At 42.7% G+C, this 12404-nt stretch overlaps 3 protein-coding genes across 5 annotated transcripts; 2 read left to right on the top strand and 1 right to left on the bottom strand.

Annotated features, from left to right (window-relative positions):
• The first annotated feature begins 169 nt into the window (after window positions 1-169).
• Window positions 170-5163, top strand: LOC105692301 (coiled-coil domain-containing protein 63-like). Of its 3 annotated transcripts, none has more exons than XM_048651479.1 (6): window positions 170-295; window positions 928-2320; window positions 2856-3190; window positions 3433-3656; window positions 4207-4469; window positions 4567-5163. In XM_048651479.1, exons 2-6 carry the CDS (start codon window positions 1970-1972, stop codon window positions 4855-4857), a joined length of 1464 nt encoding a protein of 487 aa, XP_048507436.1. In that variant the 5' UTR covers window positions 170-295; window positions 928-1969; the 3' UTR covers window positions 4858-5163. The 3 variants fall into 3 exon arrangements, with proteins under 3 accessions (XP_048507436.1, XP_048507435.1, XP_012266830.2); XM_048651478.1 differs by lacking the exon at window positions 170-295 and adding an exon at window positions 390-404; XM_012411407.3 differs by lacking the exon at window positions 170-295 and having other exon boundaries at window positions 411-2320.
• A 501-nt stretch (window positions 5164-5664) lies between these two features.
• Window positions 5665-8332, bottom strand: LOC105692256 (coiled-coil domain-containing protein 42 homolog). Its single transcript, XM_012411328.2, has 5 exons — window positions 8179-8332; window positions 7002-7130; window positions 6629-6917; window positions 6276-6515; window positions 5665-6174 (listed from the first exon to the last, which is right to left on the bottom strand). The coding sequence occupies exons 2-5, from the start codon at window positions 7118-7120 to the stop codon at window positions 5824-5826; spliced, it is 999 nt and encodes a 332-aa protein (XP_012266751.2). The 5' UTR covers window positions 7121-7130; window positions 8179-8332; the 3' UTR covers window positions 5665-5823.
• Window positions 7230-12260, top strand: LOC105692337 (jmjC domain-containing histone demethylation protein 1). Its single transcript, XM_012411470.3, has 7 exons — window positions 7230-7904; window positions 7983-8262; window positions 8386-9073; window positions 9186-9507; window positions 9595-9910; window positions 10001-10296; window positions 10408-12260. The coding sequence occupies exons 1-7, from the start codon at window positions 7854-7856 to the stop codon at window positions 11401-11403; spliced, it is 2949 nt and encodes a 982-aa protein (XP_012266893.1). The 5' UTR covers window positions 7230-7853; the 3' UTR covers window positions 11404-12260.
• The last annotated feature ends 144 nt before the right edge of the window (window positions 12261-12404 follow it).

Genomic DNA, 12404 nt, shown 5'->3' with positions numbered 1-12404 from the left:
CGATCAGCGTCGTGTAGAAAGTCAACAAAGAGTGCAACAGCAGCAGGTATCGTCGATCCGAGGAGCAATAGCGGCACGCAGACGGCAAATGAGTCATTCGTACCCAGCTGAGGTATAAAATAAAAATTAACGGAAACCCGGAACACTCGACGGTAGGAATCCCTTCTCCGGCAAAGACTCCAGCGTCGACGGTGCGGCGGGTCCGACTGGTTGCTTCTCACTTCGGAACTGGAGCTGGGGGCCCACCGATGGGCAGCTCAGCTACGAGAGGCTACCAAGGCAGACAAGAAACCAGGTTTACTCAAACGCTTCTAGAGCTGCCTCGCGTATGGAACAGCCTGAAAGCCTCCTTCCTCTGCCTTCACCTGGCTTACCCGACTCACCTGACTCACCTGGCTCACCTGGTTAGCTTTGGCAACGCCACCTGACTCCGTCCCACGATCCCCCCGGCGCGCCGCTGATATACCACCGGAGTTCAAAAACTGCCCAAATATCCACGAACATCGCGCGGATTGAATTCAATTTTCAGCATTTCATTCCACCAACGAAATCTCCAATCAATTCGATCAAACGGATAGTATTGTTAATTCACCGCCCTTTTCCTATCGCGGTATAACATCGTCCGGATCGATCCGACTCTGTTCAACCGTCTGTGTGCCTCTTTCCGTTCTCACAATCGTAAAACGGTCGTGTGTAGCAGAAATAGGTGGGTTTCTCGCCGATCCGTTGTGTCGTGACGTTATCGAACAAACGTGTGTTTTATTTGTGCACGTATATAAAACAGACGTTTGTACGTGTGCGGTAACTGTAGCGAAACCCCCGCGTGTCCTTGTTTCGGTATTTTAAAAAAACCGCTACATCGCTATCGCTGGATGAGAAGGTGTTACTCTTGAGTGGAACATCTCGTCGTTATTTTTTTGCTTTTAGACGGGCGGGGAAAATCGTTCGAAAAAATATCAGCTGCGACCTTTGCCCCGTGGTTGCCCGGGTAACTCGATAGCTATACCGAGCGTAAAAACATGCGACGCGTGTAGTCGGCGACGTCGACGGAGGGTGGAGGAAAAATAAGATGAGGAAGGAGAACGAGAATGAGATGAAAAAAACAAGAGGGAGAATAGAACAGTGACAGCTGTCAAGACTGTAAACAAACGCAAATGGACCGCCTAAACGTCAGTGTGCAACGGTTAGGGAAGTACCATTGTGTTAAACTGCGGGGACTCGCATCGGACTCCGTCCATCGACCTTGTAATAGTCGCCAGTGAATCGTTGGATGAAAAGGAGGAGGTTTTCGCTTCGAAGAAGTTCAGTTTTTGACTTCATGCTTCACGCTATTGCACCGTTTTAACCCCCGAAGGAACGCGATATACCGTGGCGGAGCGATTCGTCCGCGTAGTTTATTTCTGACTAATTATGAATCTCGTCTTTGAGGATGCTGTAGACGCCGAGTCACCGACGAGATAAATTACACCGTTGATGAATTTCGTCTTTTTTTTTTTTTCATTTTATACGGCTACTGGATGAGAATATTCCGAGTATAACGGCGAGGATTCTCGCGATGAGAATGATCCAAGATCTCCAGGTTCGCAGGGACTGACTGACCAACTATTTGTAAATGATACATTATTCGCCGTGAGTTTCATGTTTCATTTGAGAATGCACGAGTATTAGTCACACTCTGATTGGGATGCATTTGTTGCATCACTATTTTGTGTAACTTGGATTTCTAGACTCTGGAACCGAAATAATTTAACGAAAAACTTTCTACTGCTCACTTCCTGCTGGTTGACAGGGAAAAAAAAAAGAAAGAAATAATATTATACATCCTCAAATCTTACCCCGTACGGCGATAAATCTGCTGTTCGAGATCGTCGATTTTGGATCGTCCGAAATTTCGGCCGTCTCCTCGGGAGATTGTATAATTTATTGAATCGACTTCGGCGAGACGATCGAGCGAAACGAAGCTGTAAAAATGGCGTTCAGATCCCAACCGGTCCAGGAGGAGGTGGAGTTGGAGGTTCTCGCGGAGACGGAATTGTCCAGGCTGAAACGACAGTATCGAATAATGGAAAATGATAGAGCAACTTACGCGGAGGATGCGAGGATGCAGCTCAGAAACCAACAGAACATGATAAATCACCTCGAGTTTGAGAAGGCTGAACTTATGCTGGGTATTAAAACCGCGAAGTCTGGCGCTAATTATAAAAAGGATGAGGCAATGGGGGAGAAACTCAAGTGTCTACTCGCCACCCGTACCAAGTACAAAGAGACCATTGACAACGAGAGACAACAAATAAACGAACTCGAAGAACAGATACTCAAGGTGAGGATGCAAACTGAATCCATCCTAAAAAAATTCCCCGTAGAACTCATCCGGGATATCAGATCCAAGTTACCTAAAAAGTTCATGCGTCGTGTAATTAAGCTGTTACCTAGTGGTGACACGTATGAAGGGCTCACAGTTCTTTCAGCCTTTCACACGACACTAGATTTCCGGTTTCCTTCCCAAACGGTTTGGCCCTTCGAGTCACAGGCTGCGGTGGGTGGTTAAACGTAGACTCGTTTCCTTTCTGGCATTTATATTTAAACCGGCTCTTTTCCTAGATCGGCTTACCGAGCTCGTGGGAAGACTGCACTTGAACTCTGTCAATTATCAAACTCTCGAGCATAACTCCGTCAGCGTTATAATTCCCCCCCGCTTTTTCGAGTTACATGAATCACGTACATTCGCTCCCAACGCATCAAAAGCACGCGGTGCATTCGCCGCGCTTCTGATGAGAACGGGATCAATGATAGAAATGTTATATCATTTCCAAACAACTGAAATATTCTTCTCTTTTCCCGAATCCTCGCGAAAGGTATCCAGAGAGGTGACGCGAATGAAAATGGTCGTTCAGACGGATAACCAGTCGAAAGAGTTGGCGATGAAGCACAGCCGGATGGTGAACATTTTGGAGAACCGTCTGGAGGTGGCTACGAAACGGTTCAACATGATCGTTACGGACAACAAAAAATTCCGAGAAGAGATCACATCTCTTCTCACGGAGAGACAACATTTCAACGTTTTATGGTCGAAACTTATCGGTCAGTTAAATACCGGGAAACAAGTGATCAACGATTTGATAGAACAGGCGACTGTTACCTTCAATATGAGAGATGAAGAATTAAACAAACTGCACGCTCTGCGAGAGAGGTGAGACTTTCTATCCGGCAATTTATTCCGCCGGATGGAATGACTATAAATATCTTGGCGAGGAATTCGTTGGCTATTAAATTGACGGGTCCTAGGATTCATTATTGTTATAATTGTTCAGCCATGCGTTCGCCTCGCCTTGTAAACGTACCGTCTGCAGCCGTCTGCAGCTAGATATACAACGAGATAAAACGAACGACGCGAGACTAACGCGAGTACGTTTGTTTGTTTCCACTTGTCAGAGGTGCCAGGGATCTGAAGTCGCACACCTCGGAGATGTGCGAGCTCCAGCGAACCCTGGACAACGAATGGAAGTTGCAGGAATTTCTGGGCGTAAAAGGACAGTATCGAGATGCCGGTGATCTGAACACAAAAAAAGACGCCAAGAGGCAGAACCGACACGATGAAATGCAGAAGAAAGTAGCCGACTACACTCACATTCTTGAACTCATCAAGCAGTTCACCGGTGATTGTCAATCATTAAAATTAACATCAACAGTAGCGTAATTATCATTATTCCTATCACTTGGATCTCGTCAATTTCTTCTGTTTTTATTTTTTTTTATTATTTTATTTCATTCCCTTTTTTCCTCGACCATAATTACACGCAACGGGCAAATTAAAGAGTAATTAATGCACGTATTATACCTTCCAGGTACGTTACCGTTGCTAAACGTAACGGGTATGTCGACAACATCGACATACCGCACACTTGAACACGATACGTACGTGTCATTCGTCTCTGAAGTTTTTGAAAAACGCGCATAACAGCATTTAGTAATTAGACTATAATAGTCGGTGATTCCCAGGGTCCAGTAGCGGAAATTATTGTTAGAAGTCATAATGTGTACGATGTTATAATTATGACGTTTGTGAGACTCCCTTTTTTTCGGCTTTGCCTTATAGGTCGCGTATGGATTACCTTATGTGCGAATTCAATAGCAGTAATTCAACGTTATCCATTTGTGCCACGTGGAAGAAACGTGAGAATTCTAAAAACCATTGAATTGCTACAGGTGAGGATGAGATCGACAGGCTGATGACGCACTTCGTTAAACAGGAGGAGGAAAACTTTGCCCTTTTCAGCTACGTGAATGAGCTGAACGACGAATTGGAGGGTCTTCAGGCCAGGGTGGGTCAGCTGCGAGTTGCGATCGACGAAGCTCGAGCTTTGAACACCCACAGAAACGAACAGCAGGCGCAAACCCTCGAGAAGATAGCCAAACAGCTGGAGGAACAGACCGACGCTGCCGCAAACGCTGAGGAAAATCTAGCCGAGGTAGGAAAAGCCTACAGGGAGAAATAAGGGAAGCCGTACGAGATTTTGAATTGTCGAAACATTCGATTGATTCATTTATTTTGTTGTGCGAATTCAGTGCAACGACGTCATCGACAAGCTTCTCAGGGGGGTGGAGTCGCTTTTCCGCGCCGTGCGCTGCGATAATTCGCCGATTTTGGAACTCCTTGGCGACAACTCTCACGTGACGACCAACAACGTGATGCTTTATTTGGGGATCATCGAAAAGCGGATAACCGATATATTCAACCAAGTTCACTGGGTCGACAAAGCGAGGAAAGCTCCAAGTCGGCTCGACGAATCCAAAAAACCCCGACTCAAAATCCCTGTCCTTTCCAACGTCGCACCGACGCAACCTTGCGCTTTGTAAGTAGCGACTCGCGTTATTTTACCTTCTCCGTCCACGTATCGGTCACACTGTCACCAGTCCTTGATCCAATTTCAAAAACTCATTTGAACTTAATACGACGGTGCCCGTAACTCGAGATGAGGGAAAAAAAGTCTCAAGGGCCGAAGAAAGTGCTGGCGATGACGACTCTTTTTGTTAGATCTGCAGAAACTAGCAGAATAGGTGTATTTTTTATTATCGTAATCCAACGATCGGAAACAGCGTTGTGATAATTTTATAAAATTCTGTCGACCAAATATGGCGACTCTGAAAATGTTTAAATCCGAACCTGCGTGATTCGAATACTCATTACCCACTTTCACGTTGATTTATGGTTAATGTATACATAGGTGCGTTGAAAAAGAGGAATTACAAATTGTTTCGGAGGGGTTGGACGCTCCGCTGACGCGGGAGGACGCGACTAGGAAACTTCAACGACGTCTGGAAGATGATTTCAGCGAACTCCTGCACAACGTGTCTGGATGTCACTTACCAGCTGCGAGAAAAATTATGCAAAGACGGTACCAGTAGTCGTTCTATCCGGTGAAACGTCCAATTGGGTCAATAAGATAAATTTTAGTTTTTTTTATTCCCTCCGATCTCGCGGCAGAATAAACGCCATATTTCGTGCCAATATTTGAATATTATAGTTATCTGAATTTTAACAACTTTCAAATGTCTCCAACGGATGATGTCATGGGATATGAATAGTGAACTGTGCGCTGTAAGGTTCAATTTTATCGCAATATTGTATCGTTGGTGAGGTGCGTTTTGTAATTTATTACGAGATTGATAATACAACAAGGTATAGTGGACGATACAAGCAACGCAAGGCCACGCGAGAATAATTATTTAATTATAGATCTTCTTTTCCTGGAGCCGCGCGTACAGCCTCTAATGATGTGCTCGGTAAGTTATTCGGGTAAGATTATTTCAAGTTAGGTCAGTTCACGCCTCCTTTGCCCTAGCTTCTATTAGCGCCCTTCGTCGAGCGACGCGTACGATGCGTTTTAGTTCTAGAATAGTTCGTTTTATGTGGACCAACTGGTGTTCGACATCCTCGCGATCCACTTCCAGCGGTATTCCTTTACGTTTACAAATCTGCTGATAAACATTCCAGCAACACGCGCGTACTTGAGTCAACTCCAAGTGCTTCGCAGCGGTCGTTTCTTTTATTCGTTGCACCGCCGTTTCCCAACGAAGGGCGTTCATCTTTGCTCTGTCGTATCTGCCCTGTAAATCTGCTAATCGGTTGTTCAAGTTTATCAATTTCTGTGCCTTGTCGTCCGTTAGACGAACCTGCGAAAAAAATGGATGCACGAAATTGTTTATCGGTTACGGGAAAAGATTTTTGTCCGAGTAAACGACGCAAAATAGCCGACTATTAGAATTTTGGGTACCATTTCTGTGCTCGCGTCCTCCAACGCCTGAAGATTTTGATCCTGACGTTCGGAAAGCTCTTTCCTGGCCTCAGTCAGACATTCGTATCTCGTTAATATTTCCGAAATTGTTTCGAACTGCGACGTCTCAGAGATGACTTTTTCCAGATAATCTTGAAACATTCCGTAATCCGCCACGTGCTTTTCCATATTTTCTTTGATATCTTTCATGCTTTTCAATTTTTCCTCCATTTCTTTTATCTGGAATTAAAAACAGGGTTTTCCCATCGCTTCCACATCTCACTCATCGAAGGTGCGCTATGGATATTCAATGAGGATTTTTTTTCGTTAATTGAATCCACGATATTTCCTACCTCTTCTCTGCGTTTGCTTTGCAGTGCGATTTCTTCGGCAATTTTATGTTCAGCCCTTTCTCGTTTATCCTGATTTTCCTTAGCGAATTTGTTAAATTTTTGAAAAGACTGGCGGAAAATTAGCTCCTTCCTCCTGAGTTCTGCCCAATTCTTGTCCATTTCTTTTCGCTTCTCAGCTTGTTCCCTCTGTTTTTCCACGAGTTGACTCTCCGCTAAGTCCAATTCGCGTCGTGCCTTCACTAATTCCGCAGCCGGACTTATCCGAGCTACGTCCCATTCTGACAATTTCCTACGTAGGAAGATATCTTGAGAATTGAATAAATCGAATACTTATCATAAGAAGTCGGAGGATAGTAAACAGAATTATATTCACTTGATATTTTTGCTTTCCGATTTGGATATGAAGTATTCCGCAATAGCTTGTTGCGGGTTCGTGGTGATTTGCGCCCGATGATTGAGACTCTTTGAATTTCTTTTCACATTAGGTGCCATTTTTATGGATCTATAACCCAAACAAAACCAACAAAATCTCTTTTTAGTAATTATTTATATATTGAGCACAACGTTGAATAAATTGCAAAATAGTAGCCCGAAAGTATGTTTTACGCTCTTTCCGAATGTGTTTTATCGATCAAACGATTCAAATCGGACGAATGCCGACGCGCGGTGGTAAACGTACTGCCATCTACGATTGACGTGTCTCGTTTTTCTCTCTTTCATCTTTTGGAACGCGGATGGCAGTGCTCCCTGTGTATAGCGCGATTGTATAGAATTATCTGCATCCTCCACCAAGTTCCGCGGGCTCCTTTTGTGATTGTATGAGAATCATTGGTTTCACGTCGATATTCAGCCAAGATTTCCCTTTTATCGGATAAAATCTATCTTTGTGAAAGGAACAGAAGTGCCTCTCGTTCATATCCATGATAAGAAGATAACGTGCAATAATAATTCATTAAATTCGTTAATTACGGATCATATTGTTAATTAAGGGAAACTAGGGAACTTCCTCACGCTGGGTTGTCAAAACTGACATTAAAAATGGCACCCTCCTTCTATCGCGAAAGTGTAATCAAATAGATGGTTGTAATAAGTACGGTTTATGGTGGGTGACATGTGAAAAATAGACGAGGTTTCTGTTAACAATTATCTGAAGACTGATAACGATCACATACGACGACTCTGGCTAGGCTCATCTGACATATTTCAGTGATACGTTTCCCAGAGCATGTCTGCAATGGCCGATGATCCTGCTGCTATGCCGAGAAGGCGTCAATTGGTAAACAAAAAGTTATTCGAATTATTCCTTTGTTAGATAACCTGTCAAATTTTCAAACTTAAAATTTGACAATTACAGCGTGAAAGAACGAGGAAGTATTATACAGATGACTGGACACTGGGAGATGAGGACATTGAGGGTCGAAGGACTTTTCAACTTGATGAAAAGATTGTATGTGACAGATATGACTTGTGTAATTTTGCTGGACTTTTTCGCGAGATGACGGGTTCTGAACTAACCCTCAATTACCTTCAAAAACACGGTCTCGTCATACCTTTGCTATTCAAAGACAAAACTGGACTGGGTCTGCGTGTACCGAGTTCAAACTTTTCCATAAACGACGTGAGAACTTGCGTGGGTTAGTGAAATCCTTGGCGGCATCTGAAACAGTATCAAATCAAAAAGCAAATGCTAATGTGTCGCAGATATATCTCTTCACTCAACATTTCGTATATCATTATAATTCTGATGTCAATTCCAGGATCAAAGCGTATTTTGGACGTTATGGATGTAAATACTCAGAAAAATGAAGATATGACAATGAAGGAATGGCAAAAGTATTATGAGGATCCAAACAAGGATCGTTTGCTAAATGTAATATCGTTGGAATTTAGTCACACCAGGTTGGAAAACTACGTGCAATCACCCACTGTCGTACGACAAGTTGATTGGGTCGATGTTGTATGGCCGAGGCATTTGAAGGATGCGCAAGTCGAAGCTACGAATTTGTTAGAGGATATGATGTATCCAAAAGTACAAAAGTATTGTTTAATGTCGGTCAAGGGTTGCTATACGGATTTCCACGTCGATTTTGGGGGGACCAGTGTATGGTACCACATACTTCGTGGTGGAAAAATATTCTGGCTGATACCTCCCACCGAAAAAAACCTCGCATCCTATCAGCAATGGGTATTAAGCGGCAAACAATCAGATGTATTTTTTGGTGACATGGTAGACAGATGTGGCAGAATCAGTCTCTCCGCAGGAATGACATTATTCATTCCGACGGGCTGGATTCACGCTGTCTACACACCTCAGGATTCTCTGGTTTTTGGGGGTAACTTCCTGCACAGTTTCGGTATCGAAAAACAACTGAAAGTTGCCCAAGTTGAAGAACATACAAAGGTTCCTCAGAAGTTTCGCTATCCGTTCTTCACCGAGATGCTATGGTGAGCTGAAAACCTAACATGTCTTTGGCTGCTAATATTGAAATAATTTTGTTGGGACTACTATGCAGAATGTCATACCCCTTTCAATATTAAATTCCCAGATCTATTACAGGTATGTTCTGGAACGATATGTCCATGTGTTGTTAGACAGAAGTCATTTGGATATTCAGGATGTGAGTCTGCATCAAATTAACAAACCTCATCAACACGTGCATCTAACACCGTTCGAATTGCATGGCCTGAAAGCGATCGTCATGTACCTGCATTCCCTTCCTTCTACAAAGAAAAATGTTCCTGAGCTCATAAGGGATCCAGTAGCACTGATTCACGACGTTAGGTGCCTCGTGGAACAACATAGGCATGATAATCCCGATGCAGCTGTCACAGGATGTCCAGTACTGCCACCTCCACCAGCAATGACCATTGCCGACAGAGTAATTTTTCTTTAATAACATTTGCAGCGTCCTTCCAATAGTTCTTTTCAACAAGTTAATCCAAACTTTTTTTTTTCGTCACTGCAGGAACGTCTCCGAACCAACAAAAAGAGTTACACTAAGTTCCAACGGCAGCAATCGCAAGACAAATCGGATGGTTTGAAGGAAAGTAAGCCAGGAGTTCCCCGAAGAAGACGTACTAGATGCAAGAAATGTGAGGCGTGTACTAGGTCAGATTGCGGAGAATGTGCATTCTGCCACGATATGGTCAAGTTTGGTGGTACGGGTAGGGCTAAGCAAACATGCCATATGAGACAGTGTTTGAGACCGATGCTACCTGTGACAGCTGCCTGTAAAGTTTGTCTTCTCGACGGATGGAAACTGCAACCAGCACCACTTATGGGTATTTTTAAAAAATTCTAAATTCGTGTAGGTTACGTTTGCTCTCATATAATTCCTTATATGTATTAACCTGACAAATCCTTTTTTATAGGGAAACCAACGTCAACTGCGCCTTCAACTCTGATGGAGTGTTCAGTTTGCTACGATATCGTGCATCCAGATTGTCTGCCAGATGCTGGTCAAGGTGGACTGGCGAACGAGGATCTCCCCAACAGTTGGGAATGCCCTGAGTGTTGTGAAAGCGGTAGACACCTCGACTACAAACCCCGACATTTCAAAGCGCGTTCTCGAAAAATCTCTGTTTCCAGTGGAGCATCTTCCGCACCTACCACTGACTCCGAGAGGGCTACGACTCCCAGTAAACGACATCGATTGGATCCAACTGAGGTGAGCTTATTTTATTCCCTTTATTTCTGCTTTTGATACCTGGAGAGTATAATTCATGTGATATTTAGTGTTGAGTGATCTGTAAACGGTTGAAAAATAATTTTTCCACAGCCTTGGAACGACCGGGAACCAGCTGAAGGCGAACAGCGTACGGCATTACGTACACAGCTGGCTATACAGTTGACAGGTTCGACTAGTAAATCGTTAAAGAGGCCGCACGTAGTAGTAAGGCCTATGCAGCTACCCCCAGCAACGAAATCCAGATCAGACGTCAATGGCCAGGTTTTAGTATATGACAAAACAGCGATGCTGGCTGTGTTTAGGTTCTTAAGTATGAAAGATTTAGCTAATTGTGCATCGGTCTGTAGAACGTGGGCTCGGTTCAGCGTCGATCCAACTTTATGGAAACGAATGGATATGGCTCACATGCGTTTGCTCGCCACCCATTTAACAGGTATTGCTCGGAGACAGCCCGAGAACTTATGTCTTGATTGGACAAACGTTACAAAAAGACAGTTGGCTTGGCTGCTGGATAGACTGCCCCAACTGAGAATTTTATCTCTACATGGTTGTGCTTGGTCCAGTGTATGTGCACTGAAGACTTGTGCGTGCCCTCCGCTATTGAGTCTTGATTTGAGTCACGTTTCAGGTCTGAATGATGCTAGTTTAAGAGAAGTTTTAAGCCCTCCCACCGACTCCAGACCAGGTTTAGTTGACAAGACATCACGTTTAAAACATTTAAAAACTCTCTCTCTGGCTGGCTGCGATATAACTGACATAGCGCTGAGATATATCGCTCAACATTTACCGTATATCGAATATTTAGACTTATCGTCATGCGGAAGAGTTTCAGATGCCGGTGTTGCTCAGCTAACTACGGCTCCAGCTCAAATGCTCTCCAATTTGATTTCTTTGAACCTGTCCAACTGTAAGCTTCTGACGGAAGCCACTCTTGATCACCTTAGCAGGTGTAAAGCATTGAAAAGGTTAGACCTAAGACACATCACTCAAGTTTCTACGCAAGCTGTTATCAAGTTTGCTGCTAAAAGTGTACACAACTTACACGTTACCGACGTTAAACTTGTTGAGGAAAAGGTGAACAAGTAAAAGCTCGGTGGCTGTTAGTCGTATAAGATCCGTTGTATTTTTACGCGTATGGAATTTTTTTTTAAAATGATATGTTATGATTTATATGCACATCGCGAACCGAACACTTTTTCCCACATCTTCTCATGATCATCACAAATGTCTTTTTTAATGAAGAATAATAGTCGCAAAATAGCTGCTAACGAGTTTTTTTTTTTCAAGTTATGTAAATTATGATATCTGTTATGAAGATTATTCCTCAGTTGTATTCCTTCCTTATTTGATCCCGATGATTGTGAAATGAAAAAAAAAATGGCTAATGGACGCTGTAATCGTGAATCGAGATACAAATACTTATTTGTATGAAAGTGTGATCAGTAGACTGTAATCAAAGAACTTAAAACTTAAGTTCATATTTACTCATTAAGGTATCAAACAGTGATATACATATGTATACTTATGTTGTATTTAGCATTCGTTGTTAGAAACTTAAGTATTACGCCAAGTGGTTTCTACGGATCAAAGTATCCGATGACCAGGTTAATCTTTTCTTTTTAATTAGTTTAAAATGTATTTATAAAAAGAAACGTGTATTTTAACATTCAAGTACCTAATCCCAGATGAAAATAATTATATCTTGATTCAGTTTTCAACCATATATAGCTTACTTGCCAGAGCACATAATCTACAAGAGTATAATAAAGCATGTGTTTACATGCATTGGTTGCATTGAAAAACTTACCATTCACCACTGACAGAATCAACATTGTTTGATTGGAAAATATTATTTTAATAACTAATGCAAAAGCAAGCAATTTATGATGTAATACTATGTAACGTCTCTAACTTATAAATAGACATAGCAATACCTTGGTTCCCAAACGTAATTTTTAATTACTAAATTTCGTGACCGTCTGGATGATCATTCGTAAGCGTAATTTCAATAAGAGTAATTGAATATAGGCGTCTGCATAAGTCTCTCTTTACCATCATCAAACAACCGGACGAAGAACAAATTAGTT

Source organism: Athalia rosae, chromosome 2 (genome assembly GCF_917208135.1).
Source record: "Athalia rosae chromosome 2, iyAthRosa1.1, whole genome shotgun sequence".
Classification (NCBI taxonomy): domain Eukaryota; kingdom Metazoa; phylum Arthropoda; class Insecta; order Hymenoptera; family Athaliidae; genus Athalia; species Athalia rosae.
This window is presented reverse-complemented; position numbering and strand designations above follow the sequence as displayed.